This window comes from Artibeus jamaicensis, unplaced genomic scaffold (assembly GCF_021234435.1).
Source record: "Artibeus jamaicensis isolate MK-2021 breed Jamaican fruit bat unplaced genomic scaffold, CSHL_Jam_final contig_851, whole genome shotgun sequence".
Taxonomy (NCBI): Eukaryota; Metazoa; Chordata; class Mammalia; order Chiroptera; family Phyllostomidae; genus Artibeus; species Artibeus jamaicensis.
The window spans coordinates 17,050,250-17,075,420 of record NW_026521986.1 but is presented as its reverse complement, the minus strand read 5'-3'; the positions used below and the strand labels follow the sequence as shown (position 1 = coordinate 17,075,420).

Here is a 25,171-nt window from a genome sequence, read left to right as displayed (position 1 = left end):
GTGCAGTTAAGAGTCCGTCACCTTTTCACCCCACCCAAAGCCACTAGAAAAGGCTGGAAATGTTTACTGCTGCCCTCTGCTGGTTAGAACTGGAGAATTTTTACATATAGTAAAGAGCCGTGGTACTCAAGGAAGACCTGTAAAATTAGGTGAATATCTGAAGAGACAGACAGTGGATCACCTATAGAAACAAGCTGAGCATGGTTTGTTGTGCTGCACTGGTGAGCATGCAGTGTCTCACCATGAAACGTGTCTCACACGAAATAATATCTGTAAATAACAATCCTACCATTTACTGAGTACTTACTATGTACGTACCAGACATTTAATATATATGTCTGATCTATGGATAGTACCTGTTAAGGTAAGTTTTGTTGCCCCATTTTACAGGTGAGAATCATGTAGCTCAGAGAAGTTATGTGACTCGTTAATTGTTACACAGCTAACCAGAGCTACTATCTGGACCTAAATCCAAGGCTTTTTAATACCAAAGCCGACCACAGGACACCAAGCTCTGCTTTGCCGAGCCTGACATCTACTGAGTACTCAGTAAATGTTAGTTTCCTTCCATCCTCATGGCATTCTGACATCATTTTACGACCTCCTGCTGTGTTTGCATTAAATAATAAGTCACCATTAGCAACATAAGAAACACTTTGTTAATGGTGACATACATAAAAGTACCTGGTTCATACCTCCCCCTGTGTTACAACATAAATAAAAGTTCCCCTTTCAGCCACGCTGGAAGCAAAGACACAAGTCAGGAGAAGCCCGATGTCAGTGCCGAGACAGGTCCTCAATCAGCAAGTATGTGACTGGGGAGACATCTGCCAACATGCATTCCTGGAGCCTGTGGCACATGTCTTCACATACTCAGTCAGCAATGACAGGAGGACGCTGATGGTGGTGCAATGTTGGATGGTGAGTGGGATCAGAAAGGATTGGTAAACTGAGGAAGGGGGCACTGGCAGAGGCAGCAGAGAGGCTGGGTGCTTGCAACAAGGCTGCAGCGTAACAAAAAAGAAGGCTATACCTTCACAGCCGCGCTCGATCTGTCCGCTCCGGTGGAGGGCATCATTGATGAGGTCTGGCAGGCGCCCGTTCAAGTCCACGGATGCCAGGCAGCCCTGGAAGCCATCCCGGGAGGCCACGAGCTTTGGGAGGTTGCTGTACATGCCTTGGGCCAGACCTGCCATGTAGAGGTCACCTGGAGAGGAAAGTAGGTAGTAAAAGCAAATGAGTAAAGGACCGGAAACCTCATCAACTAAAGCCAATGTACTTGAGACCATTTATTCAGATAATGGTAACAGAGCTGGGGAAAATAAGCAACATAAACAAAATAACTGCCAGAGTTTCTACACTGTACAAAGAAGAAAACTAACATTTCTTATATACACACATAAGAAATTTTATAAACATCATCTCATAAATTTTAATCACCATATGGAGTCTATCAGGTAGGTATGGTTACCATTTTATGGTAAAAATTAACAACATTTTCAACAAAACCATTTATTGAGTGCATTTTATGTGCCTGATACCAATACCATGCTGAAGGTCTTACAGACATTAATCTATCAAACTTCCTAAAAGCCCATAAACTCAGTAACAATTACTATCCTTATCTTGAAAAAAAAGTGTACAGAAGGTATACGAGACAAAAAACTGTTTACCAAAATCACCCAGACAGTAAATAATTTAATGAAGACTCTAAAATCTATATTCCTTCCTCTGTGTGAGGGTCTCTCCTCATTTTGACAATATTTGTATCCTCACCCAAAGATACTTTTTATTAGTGATTTTGGAGAGAGGAAGGGAGAGAGAGATCAATGTTTATGTAAGAGAGAAACATCAATCAGTTGCTTTCTGTACAAGCCCCGACTGGAGATTTGAAATGCATCTTAGGCATGTGCCTTGATGGGGATTTGAACCTGCAACCTTTTGGTGTACAAGATGATGCTCCAACTAATTGAGCCACCTGGCCAAGGCCTCATTTTTACATTTACCATCTCATCCCCCAGTCCCAAGGTACACAGAGAAAATGAACCACTCCTTGAGGAGTGGTCAAGTAAAAACAGAATACCTTCATTGCATTACGGTATAATTCAATGTTGTTAAAGTAGAATATGCGTGATACATCAAAAACAAAGAGTGCTCAAAGCCTATAGTTTGCCTCTGGAAACAGTCTCTCAATTGTAAGATATGCTCTAGCAAAGATAAACTTCTTCGCAACATTTACCTTTCAAATCCAGATTTTTGGCACCATTGATAACCTGAGTGACCACCTTAGTGTCCACTTTTAGGCTGTGAGTGTTACTGTTGTCCCGGGTGATAACGACATTGTGCCACTGGTTGTCATTCAGGGGGCGGTCACTGTTGCCTTTGATCACGTTGGGGCCATTTCCAAGGTCAAACACATAGTGGATATACCTAGGAGGGAAAAACAACCATCCAATGACCCTAGATTCCCTGAAGCCATTCAACAGCAATGTGTGGATAATGACATCTGGGTCTTCCAATCCACCATGCTCAACTGGAATCACCCAGGATTAATAGTTTGAGTTGGGATACAAGAAGAATCAGATCTTCTTCTGTCAGATTTCACTTTAATTTCATACTCACAGAGTCTACTCCTTTAACACTACCTAGCAAAAATCAGAGCCAGGAAGGTGAAGGTGGTACACTCCTCAACAACAAGGGGTAACACTTGCTATCACAGTCAGTCATGGGTCTGTCTTTCAGGTTTTGTTCTGGCTTTTGCTTTTTTTTTTACAATATTCCAGCACATGGTAGTGAAATGTCTTGTAGAATAGATTTTTCAAATTTGCATTTACAGACTCATGATAGTACTAAAAATATCTATACTTCATTTCTTCCTATAAATTTAAGTGGTTACAGATAGTACTGCTGACCCAGGGACAGATGCCATGTCCCATACTCCTCTTCTGCAAAAATAAGGTTTTTCCCCCATGGGTTTAAAGGCTACATTTCATAGCAAAACATCTGACAGTATTGGATTAACAGGCTTTAAATAAACTTAGTCCCTTCCTTCCAGCCCTAATCATTACATAAATATTTTTAATCAATGAGGACGAGAGCACATATCACAAAAAGAGGCTCAAGAGCAAAATGGACACTTCATGTCCATATTTCGTTCAAGGCTTGAGCTGCGCTATTGGCTATAAACTACATGTCCCCTTCCACTCACCCTTTGACTAGCTCAACTGCAATGAAGTCATTGCCATCACCACTATTGAAGAGAATAAAACCATCAGCTGAGGTGGTCTTGAACTGGAAGAAGAGGTGCATGGAGGTGTAGGCCTGCAGGGTGGCCAGGCTCAGGTAGCTGCTCTTGGTCTTGAAGGTGACAGGGTCAGCGATGATATTCCTCAGTCCAAAACGTGCCTTCAGTTCACAGTAGTCAATGTCACCATTTTTGCACAAGTCGATGTAGAGCAGGCCATTAAACATGAGGCTCTGCAAGTGGCCGATGAAACTAGAGGGCACAACGGAGATGTAGCGTTTCTCGGTCATGATACCAGTTTCAATATTGTGGAATTCCAAGCGGGTGTGATCTCCCAGCATCGTCCCTGTGAAAATAATAAAGGAGGTGGCAAGAAGAAAAGTTATGTTTTGCCACAGCATTTTATTATATCTTTTATATCTGATTTCCCCCACACACACAAAATATTCTGTTTTCTTGAGCCAGTTCCAGAAAACAAAATATTCAATATTGTACGTATTTGACATGGCCTCAGTAGGGGAGCTGGTTTCTGGCCCAGTCCAAGTCTCATAGCCTGCACCCCATGTTCTCATCCAGCTGCTCAGCTGTCCCACCATGAAGGAGAAAGTATGAGAACATGGGTAACTCGAGTTACCGGATTAAACTGTGTTTTCTCCATTCAGAAAAATAACCAGGTACTGGTATACACTATAAGAAGAGAAGCCTTTTCTCCCTAACCCTTGTAAACGCACAACAAACAAGCCTTAGGTACTGACTACCAAATGTTTCTTAGTGTAATAATTCGCCACCTAATGATTCAGTATCTAGCAGAGTCATGCACCACACAACGATGCTTTTGGTCAACAACAGACCGCATACACAACAATGGTCCCATAATATCACAATGGCGCTAAAATTCCTAACGCCTAGTGATACTGTAGCTGTAGTGACGTCACAGTACGATGCATTGCTCGCATGATTGCGGGGGTGCTGTCGTAAACAGACCTACTGCACTGCCAGTCACATTAAAGCATAGCTCATACCATTCCACACAGGACCTAATATTGGACACTTGATAATGATAATAAACGACTATGTTACCAGTTTGCGTATTTACCATACTAGAATGTTATCATTATTCTGGCACGTACTCTTCCCGCTCACAAAAAAAAGCATGCCGAGATACACTGGCAGCAGCCTCAGACCACTTGGGTTTACTGCATGTCTTGACAGCATCATTTTCTCTTGTGCTGGATTTAATCCCATGTTGTCTTGTGTGGGAGCGTGATGCACAGGCATGGAGCCCAGCAGCAATGGGCTACACCAGACAACATGCGTGTGTAGTTAACTACACCATCCGGGCCTCCCTCAGCATGCTCCTCAATGTTCTCACAACAAGACTGCTCTCACAACAAGACTGCTTAAGAACACATCCTTAGACTGGATCCCTGTTGTTAAAAAGGCATGACTGTACTTTTGGAGAAAGTTGATTTTATTTTCCCAGCAACTGTTGCTTTTTCTGACACTAATAACACTTGATTTCCTTTTGGGAAGCTACCCTCCCCACTTCACGCTTAAACCATCATGGGCTTGATGAAGCCGACCCCATTCTAGCTCCTGAAGTAACCAAACCACTTAGACTGAACCACTCAAATTATTTTCCTCCTCAGCCTTAGAGTAAAACCTAAGGACTAAAAAGCAGTCTTTAAACGCTAGCTTGCATCTGAATCACCTGGAGGGATTGTTAAAACACAGTTCATTGGCACCCTCTCTCTAGAGTTTCTGCTTCAAAAGTCTGGGGGAGGCCTGAGAATTTGCATTTCTACCAACTTCTGAGTTGATGCTTTTGTGGCTGATCTCAAAACCACCCTCAGAACCACTGCACTGGCAATAGCCCCAGCTGGCCCAGTGGTGGTCAGCGGCAGGGTTTTGCTGGAACACTTATGAAGGAGGTGTCTTTGCAAAGAAGGCTTGCTGAAGGGGCAAGGAGAAAGCCTCAAGAGGCCATGTGGTAACCACAGGGATGGGGCTCGCCCGAGAAGACAGGAGTTCCAGAAAACAACCACGGCATGCAGAAACACAGTTTCTCCAGGGTGATGTCATGTGAAGATCGGGATCCAGCCACCCACCTCTGGACTAGAATTAAACATTGTGCTGGAAGCATCTGAGTTGAGCTTCTAACATTTGTAAATGAAAGACCTTCAGCTGATGCAAACTATTTGACCCTTCCTCACCTAGTTTACCCGAAAGTGGTGAGAGACTGGAGCAGCGATAATGAGGAAGGCTTGAAAAAGATACAGAGTCTGGACATTTTAGCCATAAAGTCAATGAAAACATCATTAGTATGGCCAGAGTAGATGGTGGCTCCCTCAGCATTCAGACACAGATGAGTCCTTGAAATTTAACCAGTCATGTCCTAATGTTCCAGCATTTTACAGGGAAGGGAAAGAGGATTCCCTCTGCCTGCCCTATCCTGCCGTTATCTTTCACAAGAAAGAAACTCCACCAGCAAGACACTCCTGGCATCAGTTTGCCCCTCCCCCCAAACTTTGACAACTTTCCGAGGAAAAGGAGTGACGTCATCTGAAAGATTAAGGCTAATCTGCAAAGAAAAATTTGCTATGTGCATAGCCCAGACCCTGGCACTTCCTGTTTCCCTGTAGGGGAGCAAGCTGCCTTCAGGAAATACCCCAACTCCCCCACTCACCCCTAGCCTGGATGTTAGAGGAGCAAGCCCCTCTTCAGTGGAAGACACTGCCCCAGTCCTGATTTAGGGCTCCAGTGGGCGATTTCACCTAGTTCTGAGGTTCAGTAGATGTGGGCCACATTTCTAAATATCAGTGTTATCATTAATAAAAACCATGTTTGATTTCTACGTGCCTTACGTTTTCTCCTCTATTGGTGTAGAATGCAGGTGGCATCAAAGAGGGGGTTATATTTTCTTGGGTCCCTTTAACTTCAATATCTGGAAAGTTCCATCAGATCAAACTCTCGGATGCTCAAGTTTAATTTCATCTCTATGGGAGCATGCTCGAGACCTAATTCAAACAATCCCTCATATGCACGAAAATCAGATTTGAATTTTATGAGCGTCTGTGTGGTATTTTGACAACTAGTTACAAATCATTCTCTTAATATAAGCAAAAATAAAATAATGATGTTGGTTAACTAAATATAAAATTCTAATAGACCAAAAATCAAATGCAACATAAATCTGCTAACAATTGAATAACTAGGAGAAAGAATTACCGTATAAAACTGCGCAGTATTAAAAACTGGACAGGTCATGAAAATGCAAAGTAGCCTAATGTAAACTCATATGCTTTAAAACAATGATATGATGGAAATAAATATCCAAGGTCAATTTGGCCATCACTGTTCATATCAGGGCTGGGGCGGGAGCTGGAGAATGATGGGGGAGGAGGGAAAATCATAGCATATCTCCAGGTGGACACAGGAGCTGATCCATGATGATGCTGGTAGTTGTTCTAAGTTTTATTTTACAACAATCAAACAAAACAGCAATGACAGCCAATAAGTAATAATGGGGTGATCACTGAAAAATTGGGGTTCCAAAAGGAACCTACAGAGTGCATCTTAAAGTCAGCTGGGAGCTTTTAGAAAAGTTACGGAGGAACTGACCTCCAGAATTGAGGGGTTAGGAAATTCTGCTCACGAGAATATAAATTTCATAAAGCCAGAAAATCCTGTAGGGTAAGAAAGTCGTGTAAAAAAATACATAAAAATCATGTAAGATTGAGATAGAAGAGAGACTGAAGAAGGCCTTGGATAAATAGTAGAAAGTAAACTCAATGGAATGTGACTGCCCAGCCCGGGGACAGAGACTAATTTAGGGTTCGGGACGACAGCAGCTTCCACTAAAAACTGGTGAACAGTGGGGAGAAGGCGATGTGGAACCAAATTAGAACAGAAATGGACTTCTCCATGTGCTAAAGAAACTCTTTGCTTTGGATGCGGGCTCCCCAAAGTGCATGTCCTTTCACCCAGAGAAAGCACTGAAGAGATTAATCATTAAAGTTTCAAATGTGAACCAAACTAAGCATTAAATGTTTTCAAAACTCGGTGTTGGTCCCGACCAGTGTGGCTCAGTTGGTTGGGCATCGTCCCGCTCAAAGGTCTCAGGGTTGATTCCCAGTCAGGGCACATGCCTGGGTTGCAGATTCAGTCCCTAGTCAGGGTGCATGAAAGAAGCAACCAATTGATGTTTCTCTCTTGCATCAATGTTTCTCTCCCTCTTTTTCTCCCTCCCTTCCTCTGTCTCTAAAAAAATAAATAGTCTTTTAAAAAATCTGTATACTACCTAATCAGTATTAATACCAGGAACCTTCTCATTTATCTTCTCTGAATGCCATCTGTAGACCAAAACCCTTCCGTTTAAGGGTGGAACACGGACATACTTTACAGCAGCTGCTTTCAAATTGCAGAGGAAAGAGGAGTAACTGGGGAGGAAGATAACAAGGGAAAACCGAGACTACCAAATATTCTCTAGCCAGGCACTGTGCTAGGCACTTTGTCACCACCATCAATGTCCAGATGAAGATAAAACTGCCGGGAAGTAGCACAGTCTAGCTTTAGAGGTGTGGACACTTAGCTTAGAGAGGTCAAGCAATAGGATCAAAGTTCACAGAGGTGGTAAATTGTATACCCCTACATTGAACTCTGGTGTGTTTAATTCCAAAGTTAATGTCTTAACTTGTATACTACCCTCTCTTTGGAGAAAAGGCTTCACTGGTTCCTTACACTGTTGCCCAAGGAAAGCTGTAGGTGGAGTTTAACTGGTAAAAAGTCGATACAGAAGCTGCTGTGATGAGTTCACACTGCTCAGTGGCCAAGAATCATGTCATTCCCTCTAGCTCACAGGCAGTATATCCAGCACCTCCCCCAGAACTGCTGCGTGGCCTGTGCCCCTCTGCACACCTGCACTGTCAAGTTTCACTGATGGCCAGTGAGCGGTTTATAGACCAGCCCTCAGAAGGATGCAGTTTGTTGAAAACATAAACCACAGAAAACCAGGCCAAGTTCCAGCTGGAACTTCCCATGAGACATTAACCTACAATGGATGAGCATGTCATGTTGGCTCTGAGGCTAGACTGTCTGGGTTAGCACATTCTTCCATGCCTCAGTTTCCCCTCTGCCAAATAGGTGTGATGCTGTCAAGATCAAACGTGTCAGTACGTGGGTGGCGCTGTGAACAGGGCCTAATGCTCAAACTGTGAACTATCACTAATTACACAGCATTCACACTTTGTCCTTTCCCTGACATATATGAATTTTCTGGTTATTTCACACCCTGTTTTCTCTCTCCCATTAGAGCACAAGATCTCTCCGAGTAGGGACCACTGCCCGCCTCCTCAGGATGACCTATAGCAGGAGGCCCTAAGCACAGCAAGCAGCCCTGACACCTAGGAAGGGGGTTGCTTCCAGACATCCGCTTGGATGTCAAAGCTTGGATCACCACCATTTCTGCACATAAGATTCCTAGCCAGCCCCAAAACCTTAGCAAAGAAATCATGGAAACAGCTTCGTAGAGGCAACTGGGCCTCCCAGTGGCTCTCAGACACGAAGAGAGAAGTTAAGAAAAGGAAGGTGTCTCAAGTCTCTGTAAAGGATGCAGGGTTTGCCCACGATCCTCCGCTGCTTCCCACGCCCCTTTCTCCACAGCACCAGTATTTTCTGTGTGTACGTGCTATAAAATGCTTTAATAAAAAAACAAGTTCAGGGACAAAATACATTGGCATACACTGCATTCTTAATTATTTATGGTTGGCGATATGTTTTAGCAGAGTAAAGGCTCCCAAGAAGTCTTAAAATAAAGAAATCCACTTCGTGTTGTATAACCTGACATATTCTAAATCAATCTCACATATTTTGTTAACAGGAGAAACAAGTTTTCCCTGGAAAACTTGGACAATGACTCCTCACTGCTGGGCCATGGGGGGTGAAAGAGGAAGATGGAAAAGTCTTCCCGGACTGGAGCAAGCAGAAAGGGTGAAGTTTTGCACCAGCCAGAAGCTCTGGGTGGTGTGGGTGGCTCATGTGGCATTAGACCCCAATCCTGAGAAGCATAACCCAGGAGAGGTATTCTCTTAATTTATTCTTGATAATAGAATTCTAGCTCAATCAATCAACCAATCTTTATTAACTGCCAGCTGAAATTAATACATTTCCAGGAATATATTATATTATAATAAATAAAAGCCACCAGGCTGAGGAATATTTATCTGATTGCTTTCGATTTCTTATGAATCTGAACTATTCTTTGCATCATTTCTACAAACTAGCTGAAAATTTGACACCCTGGGGGACCTTAAACAGCATGAAAGGGATTACTAAATAAGCCAATAAGACACTACTTAATAATGTGAGGACTGAGTGGTATTTTCATTTCATTGCCTGATTTTATGACTTCTGTGAGCTAAAATTAAAATTCCCAAACCCCTTATCACTGTAAAAAGCAATCCAAGGCTATAGCTCATAATCAAAATGACTCTTTTCTTCTCCCAAATTTCTTTATCGTCATGGCTGTTTTTTCCATCAACAGCAAAGTAGGGGGTAAGGTGGAAAATGAAAGAGCTTGATTAATTCCAAATATCAAATTACTGGATGGCTTGGATACGCCATGGTTTAGTCCTGCTTTCAAATTATTACTGGGAAGAGAAAGCACACTTTATAATTACCTTTACTCTAAAGTTTCTGTAAAAGTATAATAACTGAGGGAGGTAATACCAATTACTGTACCCTTAGTTCTGCGGCTCCTCACGAATGTAGCTATCATGGCACGTCATTTCTTACGGAAAGAAAAGGTACTCACTGTTAACAGGGAGAGACTGGGCTGAGGTCGCCATCTAGTGGCTACTATTCAAAACACGCTGTAAATAGCATTACTTTGGGTTTTCCTGGGCTAACTCCAGAGTAAGCCAGGCTCCCGAGACTGAGCTGCTGCTGCAGGCTTCTGTCTGCACCGACACCTCATGGGGTGTTCTTGAATAACTAACCAAGGTTGGCTGTGAGTTCTAAACCACCAACCATCTTTACATGTCTTTGCTTACATTCATTACATAAGGCTAAATTAACCTTCAGGCCTACAGGACAGTAACCTTACCTCCCACTAAGAAGTTAGGTCTGTGGACATTTGGAAGGTTTGGTACAATTGTTGTGGCTCTGTCTTCATCTCCAGGGGGAGGAGAGTGGGTGTCATAGTCTACCGACTGCCTTGTATTCCCCACCTCACTGACAGCTATCCCATAATGTCATCCCCACTTTGTAAAACAAGTCATTTTCATATGAGGGATTATCAAGTCCAGCAAGCAGCTTGATTGGAGGAAATCACACAGACACGAATTGGGAGCTTCATTGCATATGCAACTCCCTCTATGTTTCCTGTTCCCCTTATGCCAAATGACAATAAGAACACTAACCTTGGAAGGCAACTTACAGAATTACAGATTAGAAGGGCTGATATGTGTAAGAGAGCTAACTTCATCTCCAGGGACTGCTGGACGCCAAGAGCATGAGGATATATGCCTCATCTCTTCCTGCGCCCAAGACCCCCCTTCTCTACACACACGCTGCTACTACATGTGATATGCTACTACAGTTACTGACTCCAGAAGACCCCCCCAAAAAAAGCTCAAAGTTGTTAATATAAAATTATAAGACCAATAATGCAGAAATTTATCTGGGAAAGGGTCTAAGCAATAATAGTACTTCCAGGTTAACAATGAAGAAGTGAGTAAAAAGCAGATTAGTGTATCTATCCCACAGGCATAAAGCCTTTGGTGCATTTTAGTGCCAATGAGTGTATTAAATCCCAGGTCTCCTGATTCCAATCTGGCTGTCCTAGTCACAGAAATGGCATAGGCCACTGACTTCATCTGACAAAGCCCAGAAATGGGAAAGTGACTTTCCCACACCCTGTGGAGAATTGACATCAGAGCCCAGGTCTCCTAATGCGGTGTTCCACATAACACCCCCTGCTACCCCAGTTTTCTTTGCTCGTTTGGACAAGAATCCTAGACAGCAGATGGACACAGCTATGGAACAGGAAAGAGTGCAGATTTATTAAGATGCACTTGAAGGACACCTCTATTTTCCCTAGACCTCATTGGTTACACTCACCCTTCAAATTCTGTGTGGAGATCAGCCTTCTTAAACCACTCCTGCTATCTCCAGCCCCAACCCTAACTTCCTCTTCTGATTGACAGTTATAACCTTACCCACCCAAATTAGAAGCTCATCATGTTCCCTGTCTTATTTTCAAATACCAGAGTCCTATCTAATCTGCTAGATTGGGTCATTGAGGAAACCAGTGATATCTTGTCCTCCTCTTTACATTTTATGATCCTTTAGCACACTGCTGACTTAGAGCAGCCTCTCAAGAAATACGTACTGTTTGTGTGAGGCTCTGAAGGTCCCTTACACATGTGTGGATTCATTCATTATGAAGTCACTATCTCACAATGAATGAATTTTATAGTCACTACCCTCCTAGAATACAAATTCCACCAGGACAAAGACTTACCCTTGTTTTGTTCACCACCATATTCTCAGTGCCCTCTAAAGCAGTGCTTGGTCCGGAGCAGGTTCTCAATCAATAATGGCTAGACAAATGACTAATCATTCAGCACCTTGTAAGCAGCACACACTGATCAAAGTGGTTACTTTTACCTATTATTTTCTGAATCTCTGGTTTATCCATCTTCTTCTACTAGGGAGCACCTCATGCACTGAGGGAAGGAACTAGTATTTGGGAGTGTGACTGGTAAGTGTTTTATGAATAATTGGACCATCGAAGGATCTATTGAATCCTATATCTGCTCTTCAGGCACAAACTCTAATCCTAAGGTAAGAGACCCATTGATATATAATTACAATCGTCGGTCAGTGCTTTAATACAGATGGAGGAGAGGGGTTTTGAAAACATGGAGGAAGACCTGCTTAGCCGTGCCTGAGCGTGTGACAGAGAACATGACCTGTGATTTTCGTTAAGTGAAATAAAAGGTTTTGTAAAAGCCCTCTGAGCACTGAGTGACTGAGAGGACTCTGCCAGCAATGAGAAACAAACTCCCCACAAGCTGTACTCACCCTCAGCCACATCATCGTCCACTGTTAACTTAAGGCTCTTTCCTCTCCGCACCACCCGCACGGTGTGCCACTCATTGTCGTTGAGCTTCTGCCCCGCATACAGGGTCTCAGGTCCTTTGCCTAAGGGTGGTGGTAAGTGGCAAAATTAGAATCATTCTACAAGCGGAGCTCGTGGCATCAGAGTTGTCAAAGCCACACTGGTGCACATGACCCTGTAGCAGGCCAGGAATCACATCCCACCCCCACCCGACACCCACCCAGCTCCACTGACCCAAATGCAAAAGTCTCACTCAAACAAAGGACAGTGGCAAAGTTGTGAAAGAAAACAAGTGACCTGCCTTAGCTCTAAATACAAGGATTTAAGTACCAGCGGCAGTAAGCGATCATTGACAGGAAACAGGAGTCAGCTGTTATTTTGTTTCCCAAAGTCTTAGATTTCAGATGAATTTCTTGCAGATACAGAAATTCGCCACACGTTTAAAAAAATCATTTGGCTATTTAGTCATAATACACCAGTCTGGCTTTTGGAGAGTATCCACCCATTGGATAAATAAAGAGCTCTGTAATATATGCTCTTAACTTGACATTTCCTATCAGTGATCATACAAATCATAGTAGTAATCATCATCAGCATAACAATAACAATAACAATAGCAAGGTCTAAAACCCATTATAAACAATGCTCCTGAAGGGAATGTGAGACCCCCTGAATTATCTCATTGTTCATCATACTCCAAAAAAGATCCAAAGACCTAAAATATGGAATAATATAAAATTCCAAAATTGAATATGTTTGGGTCAAAATAATGATCAGTGCCACCAAATAAAGGAATAAACCACATTATTTCAAAAGATCAATGCCCAAGATGCTTGAGATGATGTTCAAGTGCACCCTAGAAAGAATTAGGTGCAATAAGAAATTATGGTATTTAAGGGCAAAATCTGGCAGGACAGAGACTGAGGCATTAAAACAATGTGGCTAGTGATGAGGAAGAGAGTGTCATGTTTCACTCACCAATGAACTGAGATGTCAATTTAAAAGACAAGAAAGACTCCATAGAAGTAGAGAACTTAGATCAAGTTTGTTTTCTCTTCACGAATGGCTGAGCCCAGGCAGAAAGAAGTCAATCAATACACAAAAATCCCTGTCTCTGGAAATAACTTTTTAAAAAGATGAAATATTTACCTGACCAATACACCACTATGTATATTATGCATTTGAAATATTTCAGAAGAGTACACACTTGGCTCCAACAGGTAGAAGCACAGGGCCAGATACACAGTAGGTGCTTTAATGAGTACTCATTGAATAACTGATGTCTACATAGGTCTTTATTTCTTTGGAAACCATCAAATAAGGTTCTATATATTTTTATCTAAGGTCATTATATAGGGCATGGGAGACAAAAATAGGCTTACAGTAGTGAGCACACAAAACACAATTTATTCTAATGTTATTTATTAATTATTGTATTATTTATACAACTATAAGCCTACTCTTGCCCCACCCCCATGTAGCTTTTACTAGTCATAACCCTGCTCCTCTGTTCCCCAAACTGAAGGTATTATGTACTGTGTAGGGAAGAAGATTAAAAAAGAGTATGCTTGGGTAGAAATATTTTAAACTAGGTAATTTTAAATTGTACCCTTTAATTTTGAGTAATTGGTATTCCTATTAAGTGCAGGTTATAAAAGCTATAATAGCAGTTGAAGTTTTAGGGAATTTTCTTCTTGAGAAATAAATAGATTTTCAAAGTGGAAAGGTTTCTTTTTATTGCAATGTTTTCAGAAGGTGATTTGTACTTAATTTTTTCTAGAATGTACCTATCCTGGAAGTGCAAGCCAAGTTCACAAGAATCCTGAGAATTCAGAGAAGAAACCTGGAGCGAAACAAATGCACCCCAAGTTGGGTAATAGTGCTACGAGATCAATGAATCACACTATTCATTGGAAGAATAATTCTATACCAATCTGTTGTATATTCAATCTTAGCTTCTGTTTGGGAGTATGCCTGATTTTCATATTATCTAAACTGTGCAAATGAGAACAGGGTTTTGTTTACATTTCAACCAACTAGGTAGCACTGCCTCCCATCACCTTGAATCCAGGTGTAACAGGAATAGAGCAGCCACCTTTACGAAAACCAATGTGTGGGCAGTGGGAAAACATGGACCACACCACGTGGGCACTTCAAAACAAGAACAGATGTTCTCAGAAAAAAACAAATCTGCCTTTGTTTTTTTATGTTTTTATCCTCCTTATTCCACATGCAAATGTTTCAATAAGGTAGAAGAAAGTAAAGAAAGATGTGGAAAATATTGGGTATGGAGGCAAAACTGTTACAAATGCAGGCTCTCCTATAGATGGCCATCTGTTCTGTAGGCAATTTTTGCACATCACTTAATGTTTACGATTGGAGACAAGATGGGAGGGAGGAATACTAAAAAACACAGTCAGTTTAGGGTATTGCTGCATTAGTAGCACAGTAGCCACCAAGGTGTGAAGCAAGCTTCACTCAGAGTGGTAGGCTTGAAATGCTGCTGACATTTTGCAGGTACCTCAGCTCTTCTTGGCATCCTTGAAATGGGCATTACAGTTAGATTCAAACAAAAATACTTGACTGCTCATCTGATTTTACAACTTTAGGATGTGAAAAGTAATGGGACCTCTCATAACCTACTGCCTGGTTACATTAGATATTTCCAACCCCAACATTCTTACTCTAAGAGTAGAAAAGAAAGGTTCATAGCCATCTCACTAAAATATCAGGGAAATGAATATTACTCAATATTAAATTTCAAGCAGTAAATACAGAAATATCAGTGAGGTTCTGGAAAACTGGCCTCCCACAGTGGAGAGTCCATGGCATTTATCTTTAGTGGAGTCAAAAGGTCAATTCGTCCCACAAGAAGGAAAGCGATGTTTAAACTCAGCTGGAAACATGGGCAAATAGAGGAGAAGAGCAAATCTGTTATGTAGCCCACGCACAAAACCAGACTGATAAAGTGATGTGTGAGCAGACCCAAGTTGCATGGTGAAACATACAAACCATTGGGTTTTAAAAGCAAAAAGATGTAATCCAGAGAAAGAATTTTCTGGCAGATTCAAGCACAAAGCCAGGGAAGCAGCATCAGTAAAACAAGGAATAAAAAATTTCTTCCTTGCAAGTCAAGCATGGTCCAGATAAGAAGGAGAAACAACTGAAGTTGGAATTTCAAAGGGAACAGGTGGGAATTCAAAGCAACAACAACACAACTCAATGCCATCAATTGTCCTGCATTGTCTTTTTTTTTTTTAGGAGCTCGAAGAAGCATGATCTGTAATGAGGTGCATGTTGGATGCATGTAATAAATGCCTGTTCCCTCCTTTTATAGTTTAAGTAGTAAATATTGATCACAAAAAACTCTTTGATTTTCCTTCAGGCTGCTTAGATCCTCAATGTTTGATCTAAATACATAAAACTAGTAAGCTATCTGACACCCTGTAGATTAATTTCCCAGGTAATAACACCCACAAATGCAGTAAAGAAGCAAAATCACAGTGGAAGATTTCCAGGATGTGGAAGTCTGTAGAAGTGTTGAGTTGTTCATCACTAGAGAGCAAAGAGCCTCTCACGGATCCTTTGGGGGAGGCCAACCAAATGCCCACTGTTGATATAGTCTCCCTGCAAACTCACTTATCTCATCTTTTACTTAAGGTCTGTCTCACAGATGATCTCTAGTTCACAGATGAAGAGGGGATAGAGGATGAGGCATCCTGTCTTCTTGACCTATCCTACAGTAACCATACAAAGACCTATTTCTTCAAGAAGTCAGAACTAATATTAAAATCTAAATGAAAAATTAGGCAAGAAAGCACTCTTGGAGAAAGAAATCATTGCTGATTGCTTGGAGGAAGAGCACACTCAGACATTAGCAGGTTGTTCCCTGTTTCATCAGAGAGGGCATGGGAGTGTGTGGGGAAAATCTATATTTGAGCACTATTAAAGGTGCACACCTTTACAAGGTGGACTTTGGATTTCAATCATTTTAAACCTATTTTTTAGCAGACTGATCATATTACATGAATTTGCTATTCCCCCCAGGAGCAATATAACCAATAAAACTACAAGATACCCCCTATATACATTTGTCAATATATTCCAAAGACCTGACCAAAGCAACTAACCTAGAAGGTTTTGCTCATATACAGGAAGTAGAAATTCCTTTCATGTGCCACAAAATGTGGTTTCCAAAAGTGGAGGTGTAACATCTGGAAACTTTTTTGCTTGGGGTATGGGGGACAGGTAAGAAGGGGGCAATACCTGTACTATATGACTTTGCTTTACCTGAACATTTTTCTATTGGTGAAAGAAGAAAAAGGAACAATAATTTGATTTCCCTTCAAACTATGTATTTCACACAAATCACAATTTCTGCAATGCATGAAAGAATATGAAATTTTCTCCGTTAGAAAGGTACAGTGATTATACATCTAAATGATAGGGTAAGTAAATACAGCAAATGTCTGTGATAGGTTTTAAAAAACACAGAAATTATTTAAAAAGAGAGACTTACCTTCATTTTCACCAGCACCTCAGGTTAGGCTAGTTGAACTGCAATGAACATTTGACTAAGTCTATAGCCCCTTTTATTTTATCATTCTTCTTACCCAAAAAGAAGAGGTTAGGCAAGTAAAAGTAGGTATGAAGAGGAAAACGAATGGGACCAAAGAGCAAGGAGGATGACAGGGAAATGGGAAAGAAGCATTTTATTTTCTGTCCAAAATAGTTCAGGTTCTGGTTTTCTTTGGGTTGACAACTCAACAGAGAGGTACAGGTATTTGGTTTTGTTTTTGTAAACATTTTTGCAAAAACATCCATTTTCTTTGAAAAACTTTTAAATCATATTTACTTAAAAAAAACACTTTGACAAAACATTTCAAAAAAATCATTTTGTTCTCACTGGAGTTCTCAAGTCTCGAGAAGAGCTGGCATACTTCCGACAATGGATGTGAAATGCACAGGAAGCTTTCTAGAAGCCTTCTACTAGAACGCCTCCCACTGAGGCATGTGAGAAAGACAGGTGACCCAGTTACTCAACCTGAGCAAGCACACTCTACCGGGGACCCCACTGAAAACACCACCAACATTTATCGGATTTGAATAATTAAATGTACCATGGAGCCTGCCACACAGAACATGTTCACCTATGGGTGGTCCTTTTCCCTGTGGTTCCCCCTCTACTCTGCCCTTCCAGGTGTTACTGAGTACTGTCCCGAACCTCTGGCAGTGTATCACAGAGAGATCTAGTCACCTTTTTATCAAATGTCAGTGGAGCATTGGAATGGGACCAGGCACCATTCTAGCACAGAAGATGAAGACAAGGGCCCTGCCCCTACTCAGCTTAGTCTGGTTTGAGATGGGAGAAGAAAAAAGGCAACACACCAATTAAAGAACATGAGACAATTTCAGGTAGACTTGATTTCTATCAAGAAAATACAATAGGGTAACCCAATGAAAACTAACTGATATAGGGATTAGAGGATTGGCTACTTTACAGAATATTCCAGAAAGGCCTCTCAGAGGGGACTTCTCTATTCTTGTGCTGAGTATCTGGTTGAATAGAGAGCTATTAAGTGAGGCGGTCAGAGGAGGCTTCTCTGAGGAAGTACATTTGAGAAGGAGCCAAGCATGCAAATAACCAAGGCAAGGGGAAGAACAAGAGCAGAAGCCCAGAATGAGGCTGGCATGGTAGAAGCATAACAAGAAGCCTGCCACCTCTGGAGCCAGGGGGAGGGACTGTGGTAGGAGAGAAGGAGGGGCAGGAGGCAGAGGCCGGATCACAAGAGGCCCTGACAACAGGGTACAGAACCTGAAAGCTGTTCTGAATGCAACCGGAAGCCACTGGGTTGTGAGCAAGGGGATCTATGGTTTAGCTTAAGTTTTAAAATTTATTGTGGTTGTTATGAATGCATTAAATTAAAAAAAAAGTCAATCATGAAAACAAGGACATGTTCTGGGTCACAAATAGAGGCAGGAAAGTGACTTGGACAAGGGGGTGGCAGCGGAAATGGAAGGGTAAGATTGGGGATGTACAGGGTGCACAAGAAGTAGTGCCTGTGTCAGTGTAGTGGGCAGGATAATAATGTGGATGTAATAGTTTATAGTTTTAATTGGAACATTTCACCTAAAATGGCATATGGTGTGCTAGAGTGTGATATTATTATGCTACAGAATTACATTGTTATGATTTTGTAATACAAAAGGGGCATTATCTGAGACAGACCCTGTATTTTAGAGGTGGGGTCAGCAGAACATGAGATCGGTTGGGGAGGTAGAGTGGGAGTGGGAGTGGGAGCAGGAAAGAGAGGAACCAGTGGAGATTTTCAGGTTTGGTTAGAGAACCTGGGTGGGTAGAGGCACCCTCAGCTGAAATGGGAAAGATTCTAGACGAAGTACAACTTTGATCTTATGAGTCAGGGGAGCCGACTCTGTGATTTGAGTCTTTCCTACCTTATAGCAGTCACACTCAGCACCACTGCCGAGCATCTTCCTACTGCTCAGAAGTGTGAATCAAAATTCACTGCTTGCATGAGTTTCTTAGCACAGTGTTAATTTGCACCTTAGGCCGCCACTGCCTACTAATGACACAAGGTTTCTGGATTCCTGTTGTCCTTCTCTCTTGCCTTTCTTCCTCCCTCCCTTCCTCCCTTCCTTCCTACCCCCCCCCTTTTTTCTTTTTTTCCTGCATGGTTTCAGTTACATGCCCTTGTCTATGCCTTAGGACTGGAACAAGGAGTACCCCTAACATTATGGAGCAAACCCTGGCAGCACAATTGATAGGACCTCTAAATTGTGATCACTGTGTAAAATGAACCCGTTCCTCCCTGCTGGGAGATCAGAGCACCTCAATTTTGAAATGGAATGAATCTGGGACAGATATCTCTCCAAAGGAACAAATGACTCCACAGAAGATGGGAAAGAAGCTTGCCCCCAATTTCCTGCCAAATCTCTACCTTAAGTCATAAATTTACCGCATTGCTTAAGAGTGGTGAGCTCAGGAGAATCTCAAGATAATCTCCCTCCATGAAGCCACTTTCCAGGAGATGAGGGCAATTTGCTCGGAGATAGACAGAAAGATGCTTCTGTGAATATTGATTCTACCATTGCATAAAACATTTTAAAACTTACAAGTACTTTTCCCACCACTGTCATGATATAATTAGTACAAACTAGTCTGTCTCTGAAGATTTTAAATCTTGTTGTGCCATAGGGTCTTCCTGACTATGTGATCTTCCTGTTCAGCACTGAAGACACAGATTTGGAAGCTGACAGAGATTGAGCTAAGGAGATTTTAACCAGGGTATGCACTAAAGCTGGCTCCTCTTAATAAATTTCCAATTTAAGTCTGTTTCCTGGTAAATTGACCCTTTTACAGTAGAATGCAGAAGAAAAATGGCCAATTATGAATTAAGAGATCTAATTAATTAATCCTAATAATACCTTGCTTTAAATAGGAATTAAGAGGGGTATTATACATTTTTAATCAATTCTCTTTCATATATTTTCAGAACTTCTCCACCTCCATCCCTCCCTCCTCAGCCTGGAAGTGTGAGCCTCTCCAATAACTCAGCTGTACCTGTATTTCAGAAATTATCACTCTTTCCCTCATCCCGCAGATGTTTTTATAATATTCCTTGCCTCCATTTCTATGGCCTTTGAAGGAGAAGAACATGGTACTTTGTAATCCCTAACAACTAGGCAGAGGGTCTTACACCAACAAATGAGAAAAACACATTAGTGAATGAATAAATAGAATTAAATGAATTCAGTAACATATTAGTAAATAGGCTGAGGGAAAGAGAAGAAATAAAAGGGGAGCAAAAGAGAGTGGAAAACTGTATTTTATAAATAAAATATGTTGGACCAATTTGGGAAGGAATTCTGTAGGGCAATGAATACATATCCTTGAACTAATAAGTAATAAATAGAACTGGATAAAAAATCAATAGCAATGTATATTTATTGAGGGTGGAGAAAGAAAAGGAGAACAGAAGTGATCTACACACTGCAAGTTGACAGAGGAGTGAATTAGAAGCAAATTCCTAATCCAGTTCAGAGCTAAAAGACACCGGGAAGCAGCTACAAATAAAAATAAAGACACTACTCTTAGTTTTAAACATATTTTTCCAAGCCAGAAAATAATATGGCTTTCTGAGAAAGTGCTATGAAAATGAAAGTCACATTTATAAAGAGGTGCCAGTTGCCCTACATATGTGATCTCGTTTAGTTCTGTGTGAAGCTGGCATAGTTCAGCCCAGCTTTCCAAACAGAGGCACAGCAACACTCCACACCTGTCAAGGTCATGGAGCTATGGGACCCAGGGCCCAGTCTGTCTGTCTGCCAAACTGCTCCACTGTTTGTTCTCACAGCTCTGTCATGGTTATGCCCCTGGGTTGTCCCTGTCTAGACATTTGAGGAGGAATAGTGTGAGGCCAGGTAAAGACATGGAGGGAATAGGAGAATACTGCTGCATGTGAAAGAGAAAATCTCATTTCAGGGCTGGAGGATGGTAATGAAAAGTATGATCTGATTTTACTTTTTTTAACTGTATTTGCAAAACTAAAGTCAAGTCCTAACATATATAGGACATACTACTAAAGCCAAAAGAAGGTAAGGGTTTATATTGGAAATAAAAGTGGAAGGTAAATCAGCACACTTGTCTGCACTTGTAGAAGACACTTTTACATACTGCATCAGACCCTCTCAGCTGACCTCAGACTTCAGCCATGGGGTCAGCAGACAGCTATCATAAGCTCACACAGCCCAGTAGTCCCCACCTTAAGCAAGGTCAGCTCTTGGATCTTCTCTGAAGTCAGGTGTGCCTTTCTTGCCTACATCAAGAGCAAGCAAGAATTGAGGAAGAGAAGAGGGGCACTATCAAACAATGGAAAGGATGGAGCTCACTGATAATGCCCCAATATCCTGTCATCTGAGTGGACAATTCTTGGAGGCTTTCATTACAACACCCTCCACCTCCCCCAGGTCCACATGACTCACAGCAGAAACCCTGATGATGGACACTCACATTGCTGTTCTTGCTTCACTGCTCATTCCTTCTGCACCTTCACTTTCACTTTGAAGGATCTCTCAAAATAAACCACCTGATCCCAGTCCCTGTCTCAAACTCTCTTCCCAGGGGAACTCAGACCAAAATGACACACGGCACTTGATCATCTCCTCCCTCATAACTCAAATAGTGGGGGTGGGGAGACCAGAGCCAGTGCAGCAAGGTGGGACCTAATGGAGAGAATACACTCTGGCAACCCCTAGGAGACAGAATTGTCCAGCTTGTCTGTGGTTTGGATGCAGAAGGTGAGAGAGAAGGGAGTATCCAGGATGACATCCTATAACGTGGGAATACCAATGGCCTATGATGAGATCCAGAAGAGTTAGGTGACTTTCCCAAGGTCATCAGGCTATTAAATAATGAAATTAAATCAAGAATCCAGGCTTCCTAATGCCACAAGGAGAGTTCTTCCCACTGCCTCTAGCTGCTGAACTCCATGATGTCCAAAGAGTCCAGAGAACTGTGATCTCCTGTCACCACTAAGAGGCAAACTTAGCATTTATTGCTGTAAATTACCTACTATTAACCAAGCTCTTGAGGTTGTGAGGAATTGGCATAAGTCTCCGGGGGCAATCACCAGACTCACCACCATCAGGCCCCATGACGACCCACAAGGACCATGGAGGGCTTTTAAAAAAGGGGAGTCACCATCATTCTTAATGAGCTCAGGTCTATGCCATACAAAATCTGTGAGATAGGGTTTCCACACCCAAAGTCCTTTCAGGTTCCACATTTTTAAATAATTACCATATCCCAGATCAAGGGCTTTATCTTACGTATAATGATATGGTTTTAAAAGTAACCCAGGACAGGCCAGGCCCAGCCAGTGTGGATCAGAGGGTTGAGCATCATTCCACAAAGTGAAGGGCTACCAGTTTGATTCTCGGTCATGGTACACTTCTGGGTTGTGGGTTCAGTCCCGAGTTGGGGTGCATACAGGAGGCAGCCAATCGATGATTCTCTCTCACATCAATGTTTCCCTCTCTCTCTTTCTCCCTCCCTTCCTCTATCTCTAAAACCAAATATAAAATGTACTCCAAGACAAAGAGTTCTGTGAAAATGCACTTCTATATAAATCCCCATGTTTCCAGCACCTCCTTCCCAAAATAGAAAATACTAAATCTAAAGTAAGAATGGCAAAGGAGTGATATTTCAGCCTGTTTCCTTGGAATGACAATTACAAGGTCTATTGGCTTATGACATTGATGGCATCAGCTGATAAAGCACTGTGCACTGAGGCAGTTGACACAGAATGGTCCCCATCACCTGAGTGGACCTCTTACCCTCTTAACATCTGGCTTATGCAACTGGGAGACCCAGAAAGATGGATTAGCAGAATGAGCACCCTATTCTGGTCCCACTTCCCTAAGATGATGCTACTTCTCCCTCTTAAAATAATATGTATGTAGGTTTCAAACATGAGAAATTAAAGCTCTTCATCTCACTAGAAATATCTCTTTATGGTACCCACTAAAATAAACCTTGCAAAACAAGCACATAGAGGAAAAAAATGAAACCAGAGCATCAACAAAAATAGATCAAGTGCATTTTAATTCAAATGTATTTGTCTCCCCTTAAGTAAGACTTAAATGCAACTGTCCCCAATGCATCAAATGAGGCCTTGGTTATGGCATGTGAAGTGGCTACCTTGGCAAACAGTAACCTTAATATGCTGCATTTATACCTTTGTGCAATGATTTTGGCACAGCTTCAGGTTGTTCACTGCCTTATCCATGCACCCTCAACTCCTGATTTCCTGAGGACATCAAGCAGAAGGAAACTGTTGCTACCAAATAGGTGAAATCACCACCCAATTCCAGTTGTATAAAGGAAGGTGAGCTTAACTGGAAAGTTCAGTGACTTCCTTAAGGCACCATGGATGTTTCTGGAGATACAAAGATGAAAAGACACGTATAGTATAATCAAAGACTTCGTAATCTACTGGGAGGGATAAAAAATAAGAACCAATTGTATGGAAAAAAATGCACACAGAGGGGTGCATGAGGTACCCTGCTAGTAGAGTACTTACTCTACCTGAATATCTGAAACATTAACCATGCTTTTCTCTTCATATTTCTTCATCAGGATCATACGGATCTCATAGGGCAGAGGCCAAGACCCTCATTTTTATAGACTTCCCAGCTCCACATAGCACTGTGCTTGGCATGCACAGTGGAATCTCAAAATTGAAGAGTGAACAAATAAACTTCTTCTCATACTTGTATCAGACTCTGGAAGTAATAGCTAATACATATATTTTACTTCTCAGACTCCAGTGACAAGACGCCATTCTGAGTGTCTTACCTATATTAACAAATTTAATACATCAATCTTGTAGGTTGCTGTGGTTGACTGCATTATTTTTTTAAAATATTTACTGCCCCTTTCTATCAGCTTTTTTTCCTTTTGATAAGTTCATCCCTTCTGAAAAATTATATATTCTGTCCCTTTAGGTCAGCATTTTGTGTGGCTAGCTTCATAGTCAAAGAATCATGAGCAGAAGTGGCCTGGGACACTTAGAAGGTTTAGAAAGAGCCATCACGTGGCTACACTAGGAGGCATAAAGCAGAGCTGCAGCCGAACCGAAGTGGATGGTAATGAGAGTGGAAATAAAGATTTGGCCTTTAAAGTCAGTAAGATCACATGGAAGCATTTGTCACTGCTGCACGACTGAGCCCAGCTGACTGATATATAGGTCCTATTAACATCCACACTTTACACTTGAGGAAACCAAGGCAGAAAAAACATTAATTTTCCAAGATCACATAAGTACTAATTGCTGGGATTTCAATGTGGGCAGTCTGGTTCCATTAGCCAAGGGATGACCCCAGGATGGCTAAGAGATGCAAAGATTAATCCTCACAGTGAAAAAGTCTACACATGCTCTATGGGGAAAAATATAAAGCTGCTAAATCAGTGTATACAATGGACATGCCTTTAATTTCTAGGTGCATAAAAAAGGCAAAGTAGAAACAGAAAGCAAAACAAAATGGGAGAAAAGGGAAACAGAAGAATCAGAGGAAAAGCAGAGTAAGAGAAATCTCAATATTTGTCAAATTGCTCAGAAGTAAATCTCTGTCCTAGAAAAATAAGACTCCTAAGATTTTTATCTTTAAAATGCTATCAGAACACAGAATATATAAAAGCATTTAGAAGAATGTATGTTAGAAGCATGAAATTATGGGGTTTTTCCCTACTTCCATGAAATAAACTCTGTTTCTGATCTGTGTAGGATGGTAAATGGTGCATCTCGCCCAGAGGGATCCATGTACGTGCCTGGAACAGTCCTGTCATTTTAACTTTCAGGTTTCTCAGAGCTGTTACAGAGTAATCTGGGTCAATGGTTCTCACATTTTAAACTTGATGGAAAACATCTGTAAAAATATCAAAACTTGAGACCCCAGGATTCCAGACTTTGTGTCTTTTGCCAACCTGTATTTCTCTCTTCAACTCCATTTTCCTATTTTAATTCTTTTCTGGGCTATCTCCTAGCATCTTTTATTTTATCAACACTTTTTCTTCTCCAGACAATCTTTCTTAAGGTTGTCACCATTCAGTTCCTCAAGGTGTGAAGCTGGATGTCATCCTGGATACTCCCTTCTCTCTCACCTTCTGCACACAAACCACAGACAAGCTGGACAATTCTGTCTCCTAGGGGTTGCCAGAGTGTATTCTCTCCATTAGGTCCCACCTTGCTGCACTGGCTCTGGTCCCCCCCCTTCACTTAAGGTAT

At 41.6% G+C, this 25,171-nt stretch overlaps 1 protein-coding gene across 1 annotated transcript in view; it reads right to left on the bottom strand.

Annotated features, from left to right (window-relative positions):
- Window positions 1-25,171, bottom strand: part of NRXN3 (neurexin 3) — a 1,496,747-nt gene that overhangs the window by 781,454 nt on the left and 690,122 nt on the right. The window contains exons 11-14 of the mRNA XM_053673404.1: window positions 12,329-12,448; window positions 3,209-3,590; window positions 2,240-2,430; window positions 1,034-1,207 (exon numbers count right to left, since the gene is read on the bottom strand). Of these exons, the coding sequence (XP_053529379.1) occupies window positions 1,034-1,207; window positions 2,240-2,430; window positions 3,209-3,590; window positions 12,329-12,448 (867 nt within the window). The remainder of the gene's footprint in view (window positions 1-1,033; window positions 1,208-2,239; window positions 2,431-3,208; window positions 3,591-12,328; window positions 12,449-25,171) is intronic.